Genomic DNA, 16,742 nt, shown 5'->3' with positions numbered 1-16,742 from the left:
TTGGGTTTTTAATTCAAAGATTTTATTTCATGATACAAGAATAACAAAAACAGTATAACTTATGAAAGGAAGGAACACACACACACACACACACACACACACACACACACACACACACACACACACACACACACACACACACACAGAGAGAGAGAGAGAGAGAGAGAGAGAGAGAGAGAGAGAGAGATCAGGTGTGCAGAAATAAATCCACGGTTAGCTACTAAATTCATATAACGTATTCCGGTTTGATAAAATTGAATAAAAATTGATGAGACCGCAAAAACAATGGTCCCGTGTCACAGCAGGTGTGGCACGATAAAGATCCCTACTTGCTCAAAGGTCAAAATTTTGCAGCCCTTCACCGGCAATGGCGACGTCTCCATATGAGTGAAATATTCTGGAGAGGGACATTAAACAATATTCAATCAATCATCAGGTAAACAGTTATCCGTAGTCAAATAAAGTGTGCCAAGAACGGCCAAACAATCGGTATGAAAGACGTCAGACAGCATTCGACCCAATGATAGGTTATACTGACAAACTATATCGTTATAACGACCATATAATTGATATTACTATTAGAGCAATTTCGTCTAATCTAGTGACTATACACTAATTTGTGATTTCATCAGTGCACAATATTTTTTATGTGTAGAACCCTTGAATTTATGACAGGTAGCAGGCGTTTTACTGGTCAGCTTTGGTCCATGGTGAAAACTTCTAAATTGGTTAGTGTTAACTTTGTATGTTATTATTGTGATGTTTAGCAATGCATTTAGGATTTCAAAAATTTCGGTTCAGCATCACCGAAGAGACATTATTTGTCGAAATGCGCATCTGGAGCATCAAAATTGGGACCGTATAAGTTTTACATTATGACCCCTGGGTCGAGGCCTCTGCTGGTGGACTGTTAGTCCCCGCGGATCTTTACAGCCCAGCAGCCCAGTAGCTAAGTATTTCATTATTAGCTTGAAAATGCGGATGTATATTTAATTGCTGGGTTAAAATTTAGAAATTCATTTCAAATTAAGGATTATCTCAATCATTCATAGCTTAAACGAATTTCACTCCACTTTTTGGCACTCTATTTTCCCTAAAATAGCTCTTACAAGTTTATTGTTATTTTGGATGTCAAAAATTGCGGTTGAGTATCACTGAAGAGATAATATTTGTCGAAGTGCTCATCTGGTGCATTAAAAATTGGTACCGTACAAGTTTTACATTAGGTGGATACTTATTTATTTGAATATATGATTACTTAGTAATTTCAACATAAAGTATACATGCATTTGTATTTACTCTCATATTATTTAATGCTATTGATGAAGTTTGGGCGTAAGATGTGTATTCTTTATGTATGCTACTCGATACACAAGTTTCATGATTGTGTAACTATGGATGGTAACTCCATCTGCCTCATGTGTGTTTTTGTCTCTTCTTGAAAGAGTTATGGCTCTTTATACAGTGCACTACATCAAAATTAACATTGGTAGGATGTATTATCATGTGTGATTGAAGTTGGTTTTTTTTGGGGATGTTTTTTGCCACACTCAACAATTTTTCAGTTATATGGTGGCGTCCAGTTTTTATTGGTGGAAGAGAGAACCCAGATACAATGTACCTGGGTAGAGACCACCGACCTTCCGAAAGTAAACTGGGAAACTTTCTCACTTACCGGCGCGAGCGGGATTCGAACCCTCGCCGACAGAGGTGAGATGCCGTGTGATTTTGAGCGCAATGCTCTAACCACTCGGCCACGGAGGCCCCATTGATTTAAGTAAATTGTATTAACAATGTTATTCTTTTAAATTTGTACCAGTAAATCATGTTCATTGTATTCAACATATTCAATGTACTCAACGACATTATCATAACAAATACGAATGACACGCATTTACAAAAATAAAGAATCCTCATCTCTGGCCAGTACAATTACCATGGAAAGCGAAGATAATGAACAGTGATCACTCTCATAACTCCTATAAGCAATGCAAAACAGAGAGTTAGGCAAACACGAACCCCTGGATATACCAGAGGTGGGACTAGGTACCTAGGAGGAGTGAGCATCCCCTGTTGACCGGTCACACCTGCCGTGAGCCCTATATCTTGATCAAGTAAACGGAGTTATCTGTAGTAATATTCAGTGTGCATAAAACGGCCTCACAATCGGCATGAAACACGTCAGACAGCAATTGACCGAATGAGAGGTTGTATTGGCAAACTAGATCGTTATAACGACCATAGAAGTTGCGAAATATTGTTTTAAACGAGACTGTTGGAAATCCTGCACCATCAACTTATTTATCAATAGCCTGCTTCGATTTAAAAACTGACCATTTGCTGAATAAACTCTTGTGTATCGAAACAGTTGAGAGATGTAAACACCATATACAGGTGATAATTGAATATTGCTTTATGGTATATGGGAAGTTGACGATGGAGAAGTTAAAATCATCCCGTTTGTCTTAAAGTTAAGTTGTTAGCTTGTCGTTAATATCTACTTTCAATAGAATATCTAAGTATGAAGCAGAAATGGACGATTCTGTGGTATCTTTTATTTCAAGTTCACTGGGATATATTGAATCGATATATGAATGAAAGTTATTATTGCTAATTGATAAAACGTCGTCGACATATCTAAATGTCGCATTGAAGGCCACAGCAAGATATTTTTTCTTCTCACGTGGAAGTTTCTCAATAAATTCTGGTTCGTGTGAATATAAAAACGGGTCAGTTAACAATTTTTACCCATGGGAATTCCAACAGACTGTTGGAAGACCTGATCACCAAAGACCACGTAGGTGTTGCCAATGAGGAACTGTAGGATATGAATGTAAAACTTATACGGTACCAATTTTGATGCACCAGATGCGCATTTCGACAAATAATGTCTCTTCAGTGATGCTCAACCGAAATGTTTGAAATCCGTGACTCATCTTATCTCCCATATTTATTTCAGGTAGCCTAATCTACGCTATCCGTATATACCCCAAATGTGATTGTCACACCTGAGTGATAATCTAGTTGAACTCGGCCAGTACGCATCTCAGGTGGTAATATATAGGGAATGAGAAATAAATAAAATCACGTTTTAAAACATCATGCATTTCTCAAAATTACAAAATATATATTGTTTATTAGTGAAACATTCTGAAAGTTTAGATAATTTAGGTGCATGTAAGTATTTGCAGTTTAGTATGAAATAAATGCTGAGAAATCATTTGCCAATGAAATGGAATAAGCAAAGAGCATAAAATATATATTTTGCAAAATACAGATGCATTTGCATAATATGTAATGCATATGGCATTCGCCAAAAAACCGCATCAAATGCGTACATCTATTCAACAGGTACTGGAGATAAGCACTTACCGAAAATGTTAGATTCTCTTTATTCTGATAAATCCACGAAACAAAATGATAAATTCCATTTGTATTTCGATAGAACTTTACAACACGTTGTCATTCCATTATACATACCGCGACACACTTCAACCGTGTCAATCAGGATGTCTTCAATAAGGGGAGATATCAGAGTCGAATATTTTTCCTGTATTGAGTTCTCGACTGGTCAGGGTTCTTGCAGTATATAGAAATAAGGAATATGATCATGCACGTATATATATACACTGAGCATCTGGTTGGATACAGTGTATATTGGGTTTATTACAATTCGAAATTTATCGATGATCATATACAAATATAGATTAGAAATAAGGGAATTGTGATCGAAAAGTTAAGTCTCTGTGACATACGGGTATTACATTAGATGTGGCAATCCAAAATAAACAGTTAATCACCTACATATATATATGTATAAGGGAATATATGAATGAAAATATAGTACATCTTCAAGATTCGTTGTCTCTTTAGGTATCACATAAATATTTACGGTGACTTTGCATGTACATAGTCATTAATTGAACGAGAGAGAGAGAGAGAGAGAGAGAGAGAGAGAGAGAGAGAGTATCCTATTTCGATGCTATTTTAAAAGTGATTGACAATGTATTGGAAACTAAGTTACAGAATTTACATTGGTGCTTGTAATTGAATCATCGTTACAAATTTAAAAAAAATCAGATATTAGTTTGAACTTTATATTTAGAAAATACGGACTGTGTATGTTAGAATTATTTTGTCTGAGAGATTCGTTCCTGAAAATTTAGAAACATGCCTTCGGTCTGAGCAAAAAATTAAGTCATTTTGAAGTGCATCTACATGTAGATTGAATGCAAATGCGTATTTTTAATTTGATCAGACTCATTCGGGGAAAACCCCCCAGAACTATGCAGCTTTGTTTTTATTGTTATCTAAATCAATATATGACTCCGGATAAAAACTAAGTAATGTTTTTTCTTGAGCATATAGGTATTGATACTACTATTCAAAAAATAAAACATCTATACCCTTGCCTTTTGCAAATCCCACTGATACACGTTGTATCACATTGAATAAAACCTCAACACGAATTTTACTGATTTATTAATGGTAATGTCTTATCGAATACATTTGAATTTGAAATTTTCAGTATTTATCCATTGATCCAGATCTACGAAAAGAAAATATTTATGAATGAATTATACTCAAGCCTGAAAGTAATCCTTATAGAATGTCACAGAAACGTTAAAACACACATTTGCTATAGTCCTGCAATACATGCATGCGATTTTACTGAATACATGAATTTATAAATTCGTGAATGAAGTTATTACGCTTAAAATTATCTTGGTCTTTATGCATTTTGTTTTGTGATTTGGTTTACCATTTCTTACACTTGTCAATGAAGAAAAAGTTGGTAAAGGGTGCAATTCTACACTATGAAAGGTGAAGATAACGAACAGTGATCAATCTCATAACTCCTATAAGCAATACAAAAAATATAGTTGGGCAAACACGGACCCCTGGACACACCAGAGGTGGGTTCAGGTGCCTAAAAGGAGTACACATCCCCTGTCGACCGGTCATACCCGCTGTGAGCCCTATATCTTGATCAGGTAAACGGGGTTATCGGTAGTCAAAATTAGTGTGCCAAGAACGGCCTAACAATCGGTATGAAACACGTCAGACGGCATTTGACCCAATGATAGGTTGTATTGACGAACTAGATCGTTATAACGACCATAGAATTTGCGAAATGCTGACTTCAATCGAGACTGTTGAAACCCCTGTACCATCAAATTGTTTGTCAGTAGCTTACCTCGATTTAAAAACTGACTATACGCAGAACAAGCTCTTGCATATCGAATCAGTTGAGATATATAAACACCATATGCAGGTGATAATGGAATATTGCTACATAAATATGGTAAGTTGATGATGGAGAAGAATACATTAAAATACATTAAGTTCATCAAATTCGGAATTGTAACCCGTTAATTAAATCCTTAAAAAGACAACCGATGATTTTCCCCCCAAGATTAATTAGGATTTAAAATAATATATGCAGCTAAAATAATTTTTTATCGGACAAATACATTAAAATATATTAATTTCATCAAATTCGGAATTTCAGGAATTTCTTTACAAGCGGTAAACACATTTCTTCTTTAAATATTCAGCACCATAAATTGATTAATTTTATGCCTCGCTCACAAAGATGTGCATTAAAACCGTGTAAACGCTGTTTAGATATGAAAGGTGAAGATAACGAACAGTGATCAATCTCATAACTCCTACAAGCAATACAAAATAGATAGTTGGGCCCCAATTCGCACTAACTCAAGTTTAATACGAATTAAATTCTTCGTGTGAGCGAGGCATTAGGTAAATGTTTGTGTAAAAGGTAGAAAGTGTTTTAAAAGATTATTGAAATTGCGGCACTACGGCAGCAATACTTATGGGCAGAGGATGGAAAGAATAAGTTATCAAATAGCGATCACATTTTCACAAGCTTCTATAGTAAGTTATTATGATTTTTAAATACGTGCATGCATACACCATGTACGTATATATGTATAACTTATGAAGTATATGATACGGTGGAACATAAGGATGACTACCCATTTTCAATGAAATTTCTGTTGACTTGTTCATAATACAATAAGCCTTTTGATTTTACAAAATGTCGATCACCCCCATGATATCAACTTTTTATACAGAATTCCACGTACTGTTCCATTTTCAACTCCACGTTTTAGCAACACCCGATGACTGTAGACAAACTTCCAAACCACGCGATATCTTCCAACTCATGCAAATTTTGTATCCTACGATGCGCGTTTCAAAATGTGTCACTAAACATTGGCTTGCTATTGCAGCATAAGAATATTCTAAGTACTTTAAAGAAGTATATGATACTGCGTCGATATTTTAACAGAAGCACATATGCAAGTGAAGGACATTTTCAATCTCTATCCAGAGTTAGTGTTCCTTACATTATTTGCTCTGAACACTTCATAATTTTGCCGATAGGTGTCGTTGATTGGAAGACTTTTGACTACCCTTCTAATCACCTCTGGCGCATGCGCGCCTAGTGATTAAAAATGGGGCGTTCAGCAACAATTTACGTTCGTTGGACTATGGTGGGCAATTTCGTTGAAAGAAATATGTTGAAGTCTCTCTACGTTGGGGTTTAATTGATGCTGAGCTTTGGTTACTTTACATGCAATCAGCACATTTTAACAAAACCCAGCAAATTAGTCCAATCAACCATAAATTTAATCTAAAATGTTATGATTTCAATTATGAAGGTTGTTGTTAGAAACAATATTGTAAATATCTCCATCAGTGCATTAAATAAAATGCACCCCACCCATCAATCAACTGTCATAAATTTAGTCAATATTCTCAAGCTCCCCGAAATCCCCAAGCTCGTTCAAATCCAAATAAATATGTTACCATTTTTGTCAGGAACCAGCAACAGCAACGTTCTGGACAAGTTTGTGGCATAGTTATGGAACATTGGATATTCTCCTATCAAAACTCAAAACTTGGATTTATTACCTAAAAATTATTCATTCAAGTACATAGCAACAACTCTAATGGTTACAAGAATGGTTTTTCCTTACAGTATTCAGGTTTTTGAAAAAAGTAGAATTTAAGAACATGATTTCAGCTCAAGAACATGCTGTCGAACACTAGCAAAAATTTCCAAAGAAGTTGAGCTAGGTAGAGTTTTAGGTCCCTTCCCTTATCCCCCATTTCAAATTTGAGATGTAATCCTATTGATATTCTCCCTGAAAAAACAAGGTGGGTGGAGAATGATTTCTAATTTGTCATATCCAATTGGTGATAGTATTAAGGATCACATTGACGAACAATATTGTTCGGTGTCATATGCTGTATTTGATGAAGCTGTATCATTAATTCAAGAGTTTGCAGAGGGTACATTAATTACCAAAATGGATATATCTAGTGCATGCAGAATATTGCCAGTTTTAGATTTTGTATGTTAGATTTCAAGTTTTTGAATTCATATTATATTGACAAATGTTTACCAATGTGTGGTTTAATTTCGTGTTCATTTTTTGAAATGTTTTTATCATCCATTCATTGGGAGTTGCAGCAAAGATCTAATTCAAGAGGAATAACTCTTTATTTGGAGGATTGTTTGTTGATAGGAAAAGCAGACACTCAGGAACGTAGTTTGTTAATGTCACAATTGGTTGAGTTAACTGAATTTTTAGGAATCCCACAAGCACCGGAAAAAACTCAAGGTTCGTGTACACATTTTTGTTTTTCTGGTTTTAGGCATTGACACAAAATCAAAAACATTATTCATTCTAGATGAAAAGGTTAGAAAATTACTGGGGAAAAACCCCCCTTTTCACTTGATTAGGATTTCAAATGAGATTCAAATTTTAATTTAAAATTTGACAAAAATTCTATCCACATTTCTAAATCCTTTCTAATCTCATTTGAAATCCTAATCAAGTGAAAATGTTTTTCCGCAAACTTTTGAAGACCAAATCTGTGTTTTAATTCAGTGTTCCAAAACTGACCAGTTTGGGAAGGGTCATTCCGTTAAAATAATGATGAAAATTCTAGATTCTTTGATGTTGTTTGAAATATAATGTTACAACAATTTCCTGATCTCCGTCGAAGTATTCAGGGGAAATAGTTGTTTGTACATTAGAATGCTAAGGCCTTAACTCAGTATCAATTTTCATGTATGCTATATAAATCACTGAAATTTCTAGATATACCTAGCAATTCATAAAATATCACTCTTTTGGTATAGGTGGGGCACCTTATCTGTACCTCAAGGGTGTTTTAGAACTACAGATTAAACAAATGGGTAGACGAAATTCTTCTGCCTTTAAATCCTATGAAAGGGGAATATAACGAACAGTGATAAATGAAAGGTTAAGATAACGAACAATGATCAATTTCATAACTCCTACAAGCAATACAAAATAGATAGTTGGGCAAACACGGACCCCTGGATATACCATTGGTGGGATCAGGAGTATAGGAGGAGTAAGCATTTCCTGTCGACCGGTCACACCCGCCGTGAGCCCTATATCTAAATAAGTAAACGGAGCTATCCGCAGTCAAAATCAGTATGCTAAGAACGGCTTAACAATCGGCACAAAACACGTCAGACAGCATTTGATCCAATGATAGGATGTATTGGCAAACTAGATCGTTGTAACGATCGTAGAATTTGTGAAATGCTGACTTTAAACGATACTGTTGGAACCCCCCACCATCAACTTATTTGCCAGTAGCCTGCTTCGATTTAACAACTGACCATATGCAGAGCAAGCTCTTGCTTATCGAATCAGTTGAGAGATGTAAACACCATATGCAGGTGATAATGGAATATTGCTAAATATGGGAAGTTGACTATGGACAAGAAATCATCCCGTTTGTCATAAAGTTGAGTTGTTAGTTTGCTGTTAATATCTACTTTCAATAAAATATTTAAGTATGAAACAGAAGTGGACGACTCAATGGTCTCTTTTATTTCAAGATCACAGGGATATATTGAATCGACATATGAAGGAAGGGGGCCTCCGTGGCCGAGTGGTTAGAGCATTTGCGCTCAAAATCACACGGCCTCTCACCTCTGTCGGCGCGGGTTCCAATCCCGCTCGCGCCGGTAATTGAGAAAGTTTCCCAGTTTACTTTCGGAAAGTCGGTGGTCTCTTCCCAGATGCATTGTATCTGGGTTCTCTCTTCCACCAATAAAAACTGGGCGCCACCATATAGCTGAAAAATTGTTGAGTGTGGCAGAAAACATCGAAACAAAACAAACATATGAAGGAGAATTAATATTCTTAATAGATAATACATCGTGAGAGTTTTTCTTCTCACGTAGAAGTTTTTGAATAAAGATGCTTCGTAGGAATATAAGAACAGGTCAGCTAACAAAGGAGCACAATTCGTGCCCATGACGATTCCCACAGACTGTTGAAAGATCTTATCACGAAAGACCACGAAGATATTGTTAATTAGGAACTCCAGCATATTTTTTATTTCAACTTCAGAGTACCATATATACTCGCCTATAAATCAAAATACGAGCTATAGGAGTGTTCCTAGAAGATTAGTATTTTTCGGGACGGCGTAATGTATAGCCTAGTATTTTTTAAACAAAAAAATATGGACGAAATAAACAAATTAGAAACCGTTTAATATGTTGAGAATAAAAAATGAAATATCGATGTCATATCCCAAACTATTATTGGAACACAGATAAATACATAAGAGTATTGATATGAAATTGATTTGTCGAGAAAAATATCAAATACCGGCGCATTCTCCAAAATATTATTTGAAACACAGGTAAAAACATTAGATCATTGATTTCAAATTATCAACCGATTTTAAAAAAAAAAAGTTAGACCGACTTATAAATGGATCAATGGCAATCCCCTCCAAAATAACCTAAAAACTATACAACCGACTTATATGCGAACCGACTTATAGGAGAGTATATACGGTACTTGTACGTCGAATCAGAGTGGAGTTTAACAAAGTATTTTTTGAATGACTGATCACTAGATAGTAATATTTGCGTTTTCCATTTTTTTTTAAGAAGCAACTGTCTATGATGTCAAAAAGTCTAGTCTTTATCTTATCGTGAGGATTAGTGAAAAGAGTTGAAAAGTCATACATTTTGATATTGTTGATTTAAGAAAAGTTTTGTGATTTCAAGTTTACTAAGAGTTCTTTAGAAAATTTTAGAATCAATATTTGATTTACACCACTTCTGGCACATGTAGTCGCACAGTATGTTTGAAGTTTTTCCTTCAGAGCTGTTAATATTCCCGTGAGGAGCAAAGATAGTGGCTTGGTAGAACAATTACTGGATCCAGCAATGTATATTTGTTTGTAAGAGTTTTCATTCAGGAATCCATTATAGGTACGGTAACTCGTATTCATCCGACCCATTGACTGGGATATTAAATGTGTCTAAAACTGAAGCATGGTTTTGAAGAATTTCGTATATTGAGCAGTTGTAGTATAGGTATGGCTATCAAAAGTGGAAGTTCGTTTAAAATACAGTTGAAATAATGATTTTTCAAACAAAGCCAATGTTAAAATCTTTGTCAGTTGGAACCAAAAACATATTCCTCATGTAACTTATCTAATTCTTTTATCACTTCTGGTTTACTAAACACATAAACTTAGATAGTATGTACTTTTGTTTTCATATGTTTGATGTGGGATTTTAATATTCCTCTTATATTTTCAATCTATTCTGACAATGTATCAAATTCTTGTTTTTCATATTTAGCCCATCCTCTGGCATAATCCTCGACAGAATTCATAATAGAAATGAAGTTATGTCGCCAATTGAAAGACCGAGGTTCTTTGTATTTAGGATCTTTTAGAATAAGTTATTTGAGGTCTTCATTTTCAACTATATCAACATCACCAGTAATGACATATCCAGCTGGACTATAGTTGAAAGAAGATGAAAAACAAGAACACGTAGGTGGATGAAGTATAACATGTCCAGGGGTCCTTGTTTGCCCAACTCTCTATTTTGTATTGCTTATAGGAGTTGTGAGATTGATCACTGTTCGTTATCTTCACCTTACATAATCTATATCTAGGCACTGAAAAGTTTGATTATGATTGAAAAGTTTCGATGCAGTAGTAGAAGTACATTTGCCGGAAATACTGAATGTAGAAATTGGAATACACGACTGAACTTTTTTTTTTGGATCAAGAATGTTGCCGGCATCTATTCCCTTGTTTGTAAACTTAAGCTTAAGGAACTGGCGGCACGATTTGGAAGGAATATCATCCATGACCTGTGGTGGTTTAAAGAGTCTGTGATTGGCAGTATCCATAATCATATAGTTCAGTCCATATTCAGGTGTTGAAAAATCCAAGTATAGACTAGCTGTGGCTTCTTGAAATAAATCTTATCCGCTGCACATGTATCATATTTGTCCATAGCTCTGAAAGTATATGTTTTAAAAATTGTATCTTTTATTAAACGGCTATCACAATACCGTCAAACAAATACAATTTTATGTTTCATGAAATATAATTAGACCAGAAATTTGTATCAATTTATCTGTTGTCTGTTTTTCTGTAATTTTCTAATCATTTAGAATTTAGGTTCTGAAATAAAGAGTTCCTTATCATTGTATGAAAGTTAAGTACCATTTAGCTAGATTTATCGACTATTCCCTGCTTTACACAAGTATTTGTCGCCACATAGTTCCTTATTTTTATATGAAAGTTAAAGAAAACGAAACCATACAAAATATGTTTTCTTCCTTTATCACGTTATTTCAATATGCGAAACTGCTATTTTTTAATTCTTGGTTTTGTTTGTTGGTTTGTCTTTTATTTTTGATGTTTTTTTTTTTCATTTTTAAAACTTTCTCTTTTTTCTTTTCTTTTCTTTCTTCCCTTTATTTGACATTTGTCCGCGAATCTATAGATTTGCGGATTTTGCTCCATACACGAAAATTAATTCCCTCGAATATTCATGAAATAATACACCAATTTTAATAACACACAATTTCAATATAAGCACATTGTCTTATCGTTAATGTTAACCTCGAGACAAGAGCTGTCAATACTGAAAAAAAAATGCCAAGGCAACCAATTCAATCAACAATTTCTTTAATACAAAAATATTTACAGTTTATAACCGGAAAACGATGTGTATTGCTTATGTATGTCTGCAGGTCCACTGTAAACTCCAATCCAAACTTTGTCTCCTTGTTTCAGTTTTATCACCGTCGTCTTGCTGCAAGAAAGCCATAAATTCTTGGTACGGTCATTGCAGTAATTCCATGACTTATAGGGACCATTTACAACAACGGAAGTTAGAGCACCTTTCTCTCGCAAAGTCACAATTGTCCAGTCAAATACGTAAATTCCGCTGTGAGGGGCCGTGAAGACTCCCGAGGAAGCGTCGTATCCCAGTCCTTCATTCAGGTCCACGGTCTCAAACACGACCTTTGAACCTTTGCCAAGATTTCTCTTATGATTTTTCAATCGGACGTCAAAGACAACCATAGATTTACCTACAAAATTCTACTGATCAATTTATATGAATCACAAAACCTGAAAAGTTTTAAAACGCTAATTCTCACTTTTCCAGATTCATCGTAATTTGTGATAACCTAACAGTACTTTCTCGATTTATGAATGGGTATATAACTTAAGATATACGATGAAAGTCTTCCTGAAACTATCTAAAATGAGATGTGCACAAATTCTGAGCACCTTGTGTTGAAAGGCTGGATGAAAGGCCACGAATATCAAAAGTGATCAAACTCCTATAAGCAATAGAAAATGGAGATTTAGGCAAACACGGACCCCTGGACACACCAGTGGTGGGATCAGGAGTTTAGGAGGAGTAAGCATCACCTGTCGATCGGTCACACCCGCCGTGAGCCCTATATCCTGATCAGGTAAACGGAGTCATCCGTAGTCAAAATCAGTGTGCCAAGAACGACCTAACAATCGGTATGAAACACGTCAGACAGCATTTGACCCAATGCGAGGTTGTATTGACGAACTAGATCGTTATAACGACCATAGAATTTGCGAAATGCTGACTCTGAATGAGACTGTTGATTTGTAATTTGGACTAGCAGTGCACTAATTTAATAGCTACAATTGTAGAAGCTCTGTCTATCATTTTTTTTTTTTACTTTTTGTTTCTCTGATTTGTTGTTCATTTGCATTGTTAACAAAATAATATCATTTGTAGTGGTTCAACATACATTGTTCTAATTCTTAAATTATTGTTATTTCTATTAGCATCATAAGATTTCCTTACCAGCAATACATTCACACTTCTTGATAAATCCAATATCCCGACAAGTCTCCGTAATACTTTTGTAATCCTCTCTGAATCCTTTCAGGCCAGGTTTCGGTGATGCTTTCTCACACAACATCAAAGGTACCAGGAGTACCAACAGGGATATTCTCAAAAACGGATTCCAAAACATTCTGTAATTCATAAATGCTATTCTTTATAAAAAAGTTATTGAGTAGTGTTGTAAAATGATGAAATGACGTTGAATTTCAGTACAGCTAGCAATAGAATGGACAAGATATAGTTGGAATTGCGTCCGTGTTTGTCCAACTCTCTATTTTGTATTGCTTATAGGAGTTATGAGATTGATCACTGTTCGTTATCTTCACCTTTCATCTAGACCACATTTTGATTTACACTTCAAACTAGCCTTTAAATTGTCAATCAGAGGAAAGCATATCAGGATCATAACTGTGTCTAAACTCACAAGATTGTCACATACTTTAACAAACTTAGAGTTTCCAAAGTAAATGATATATTTTTGGAAATTTTAAATACTTTTTTTATCGGAAGAACCATACAACTTTCCGATGACTCCCACTCTAACAAGGAGGTAATCTGTTTATTTGATTAAGAATGTTTTATCAGTTCAGAAATTGTAAATGTTACCCTTGTCTTCGCTACCACATATCAATATCCTGCTAGAAAATTTTAAATTAAAACACCATGGTACACATATAATTAAGATATATAGACTTATATCTATATGTACATTCTGCAAAATCTTATAGTCCAGATGTATGTACATTTCGTGGTACCATTTATAATTTGAAATATCATTACATATCATATCACGCAAGTTTTCAAATAGATAATAATCAATAAATGAAAATCATAACTACTGGTATGTTTACCCTCTTCTCTACCGTACCGGTCACTTTGACCGTTGGCGCCTAAAAACATGACAGCGCAAAAAGGAGTGCCTCTAAATCTTTGAAACTACGGTCATAAGATATATGATCTATATATTATATTTTTGGAAATTTCTCTATTTTTTAACTATGTAAAAATCAGTTAAGTAAATAAAGCCATTAAATTAATAAAAGCATTTAAATCGAAAAACGGCTTCGTCTAAATATGACGCAACGCTTTGTCGTAAGGCCATTTCCCCCCTCGATACAATTTTTTTAATCTCCCGTATGAATGCACTATTTATCATATTTTTGAAAAGTATATATTCCCTGCTTTAAGAACATAAAAAAATTATATTTAATGCCTGGTAAAGTTATAAGAAAATAGCAATTTTTTGCACATGTACGCTTTCGCTTTCTTACGATTTTATTTCTCAATGTTTAAACAGATCGGCGTTTTACCAATATTCACATATGGTAATAGGGAAAAGTAAATACAGCCTGTAAAGTAGAGAAACATTTCTTTTTGATGGGCCCTTATTAGTGTTATAATTCTCGGTAGTTTTTATATTACGATGAAATGAAATTGGGACATGCTGGGCGGTTTTCTTTAAAATTAGCGACAAAACGTCGTCGCTGAAAGCGAATGACGCACGTCGCACAATAAAGTAGTGGAAACTATTTGTATTGTCTTCCATTGGTAATTGAATACTTTTTGATACACTAAAACAATATACATTGTACACATATGTATGAAATAATCAACCAGGTATTCTCTGCTTTTTTTGGAAAAAAAAAGTATTAAAACCATTATTGGTAAATAAGTAAATAACAGTTACACCACCGACTTGTAACTTCATAAAACACCTAATAAGAATGTTACATCGGTAGAGTGACCCTCCCCCCCCAAAAAAAAACAACTTCAAATTCAGATATAAACGTTATAACGAAAGTTTGCACGGACAACACACGTGTTTCCGTTTCAACGAAAACAACACAAGAAACGCTTGTAATGTATTTTACATCTTGAAAACGACCTGATGTGGGATGAAGAAGGCTGAACATGCCGTGGATATTCTGTTGCAGGATGACCCAAACAATCATGCATTCAGTATAACATGTAAGTTGACGTAGCCACATAGGCCAACTAGGAAAAAAGAACGTTCGCGGTTATGTCATGGTATAAAAAATTCACTGAAAAATATATTAACCGCGATTTGATGTCATAATTTGTCGTTTCATGAAAGGAAATATTTATACTTTATGATATCTAAACCAAGTGTATAACACAATTGTTTATTAAGAGCTGAACATATCTGACATCAATTAATCTGTCCTGGCCCGGCATTAATCGGTCTGATTCCCCCTCTCCTTTTTTGGTATCTCCTCACCTGCCGCGCGAGTGTAAGAAGACGGTGGTAATTCTAGTGTACGATGAGAAAAGTGTGGGATGGTTTTAATCAGACTGGACATTCATTACCATTGGTGCGGAGGCTATTTCCCAAGATTTCTATGTTTATAAAAAAAAAAAACAACAACCCACCTTTCTATGGAAAGAAAACACAATCTGTTAGGAAAGCATATATTTCATTATTGTATTATCGCAATAATAGAATCTATTAACGTAATTTGAGTTTTTACTTCATATTGTAACAGAAATAAAAACGAAATGTGTGTTTGAGACGTGGGGGGGGGGGGTTAACATCAATCAAAACCTGGTTATGACAGGTTATTGAAAAATGATTTAATTATATGATCCATACATGCTGGTGTGCTATGAGCTGATGGGCATGTGCCCACTTCTTGCATAGATTTTCTCTAATTTCGACTAAATCCACACCCCATCAGAGTACCATGCCAGGGGATTTAGATACTGTGTACAATGAAGAACCAATTCAATTCTACTTAAAATCTGGGGTCATTCAATTTTCCTCAGATGCACAATATTTTCGCTGGACACTGTATGTTTTAACCTGAATTTCTTCAGTATTTGCTCCCATGTATATGTTGGTCATAATGCTAACACCTCCATGATGCATATTTTTTTCAATATGTACTCTGCTACACTCGCAATGTATAATGAAATATTCTATTTATTTGATTTCTAACACATGTATATAATCCCTTACCAAATGACACTTCAAATATAGGACATCTCTATCTTTAAATAAATATGACCAGTACCTTCGTGCGAAACTGTCCCTTACTATCATAAAGCTTATATTCTGCTTTAAAACACAAACAAATGATTTTTTAGTTGTATTTTTCATCTTTAAAATGGTTATTGACATCCTGATGTTTTAGTGGGAAGCTTTCAGTTATCTTCCGCTAGTGACAGTCTACTGGCAAATTCAGACATGCATTGGAAGTATGTTGATGTAGAGGACACAGGGACACCTGATCCAAGAACTGTGGCATTTCATTCGGAGTGTCAACCTGGCATTCAGTTGGTATGACTCTTTGAGGTTGATTACAGGGTTAAATCCGTATACATTTGGTTAACATTCAAATAAATCCAGATAATACATTCACAAACATGACAAATGGAATCATGGCATTATGGTACACTGATATGCGTGTACCATTTTACTGTTTATCGTTGCATTACTAGATATAGCATGCATACAAAAAGAGACAAAACACGGAAATCA

At 34.8% G+C, this 16,742-nt stretch overlaps 1 protein-coding gene across 1 annotated transcript; it reads right to left on the bottom strand.

The window, feature by feature from the left end:
* Window positions 1-11,806: 11,806 nt before the first annotated feature.
* On the bottom strand, window positions 11,807-13,402 carry LOC125678142 (complement C1q tumor necrosis factor-related protein 2-like). The gene is made up of 2 exons (XM_056163614.1): window positions 13,202-13,402; window positions 11,807-12,440 (listed from the first exon to the last, which is right to left on the bottom strand). Exons 1-2 carry the CDS (start codon window positions 13,383-13,385, stop codon window positions 12,049-12,051), a joined length of 576 nt encoding a protein of 191 aa, XP_056019589.1. The 5' UTR covers window positions 13,386-13,402; the 3' UTR covers window positions 11,807-12,048.
* Between the last annotated feature and the right edge of the window lie 3,340 nt (window positions 13,403-16,742).

This window comes from Ostrea edulis, chromosome 1 (assembly GCF_947568905.1).
Source record: "Ostrea edulis chromosome 1, xbOstEdul1.1, whole genome shotgun sequence".
Classification (NCBI taxonomy): Eukaryota; Metazoa; Mollusca; class Bivalvia; order Ostreida; family Ostreidae; genus Ostrea; species Ostrea edulis.
This window is presented reverse-complemented; position numbering and strand designations above follow the sequence as displayed.

Coding starts and splice junctions, on each gene's coding strand:
- LOC125678142 (XM_056163614.1), bottom strand. CDS start 13,385: ATGAATTACAGAATGTTTTGGAATCCGTTTTTGAGAATATCCCTGTTG. Junction 12,441..13,201: donor GAAGTGTGAATGTATTGCTG/GTAAGGAAATCT, acceptor AGAATTTTGTAG/GTAAATCTATGGTTGTCTTT.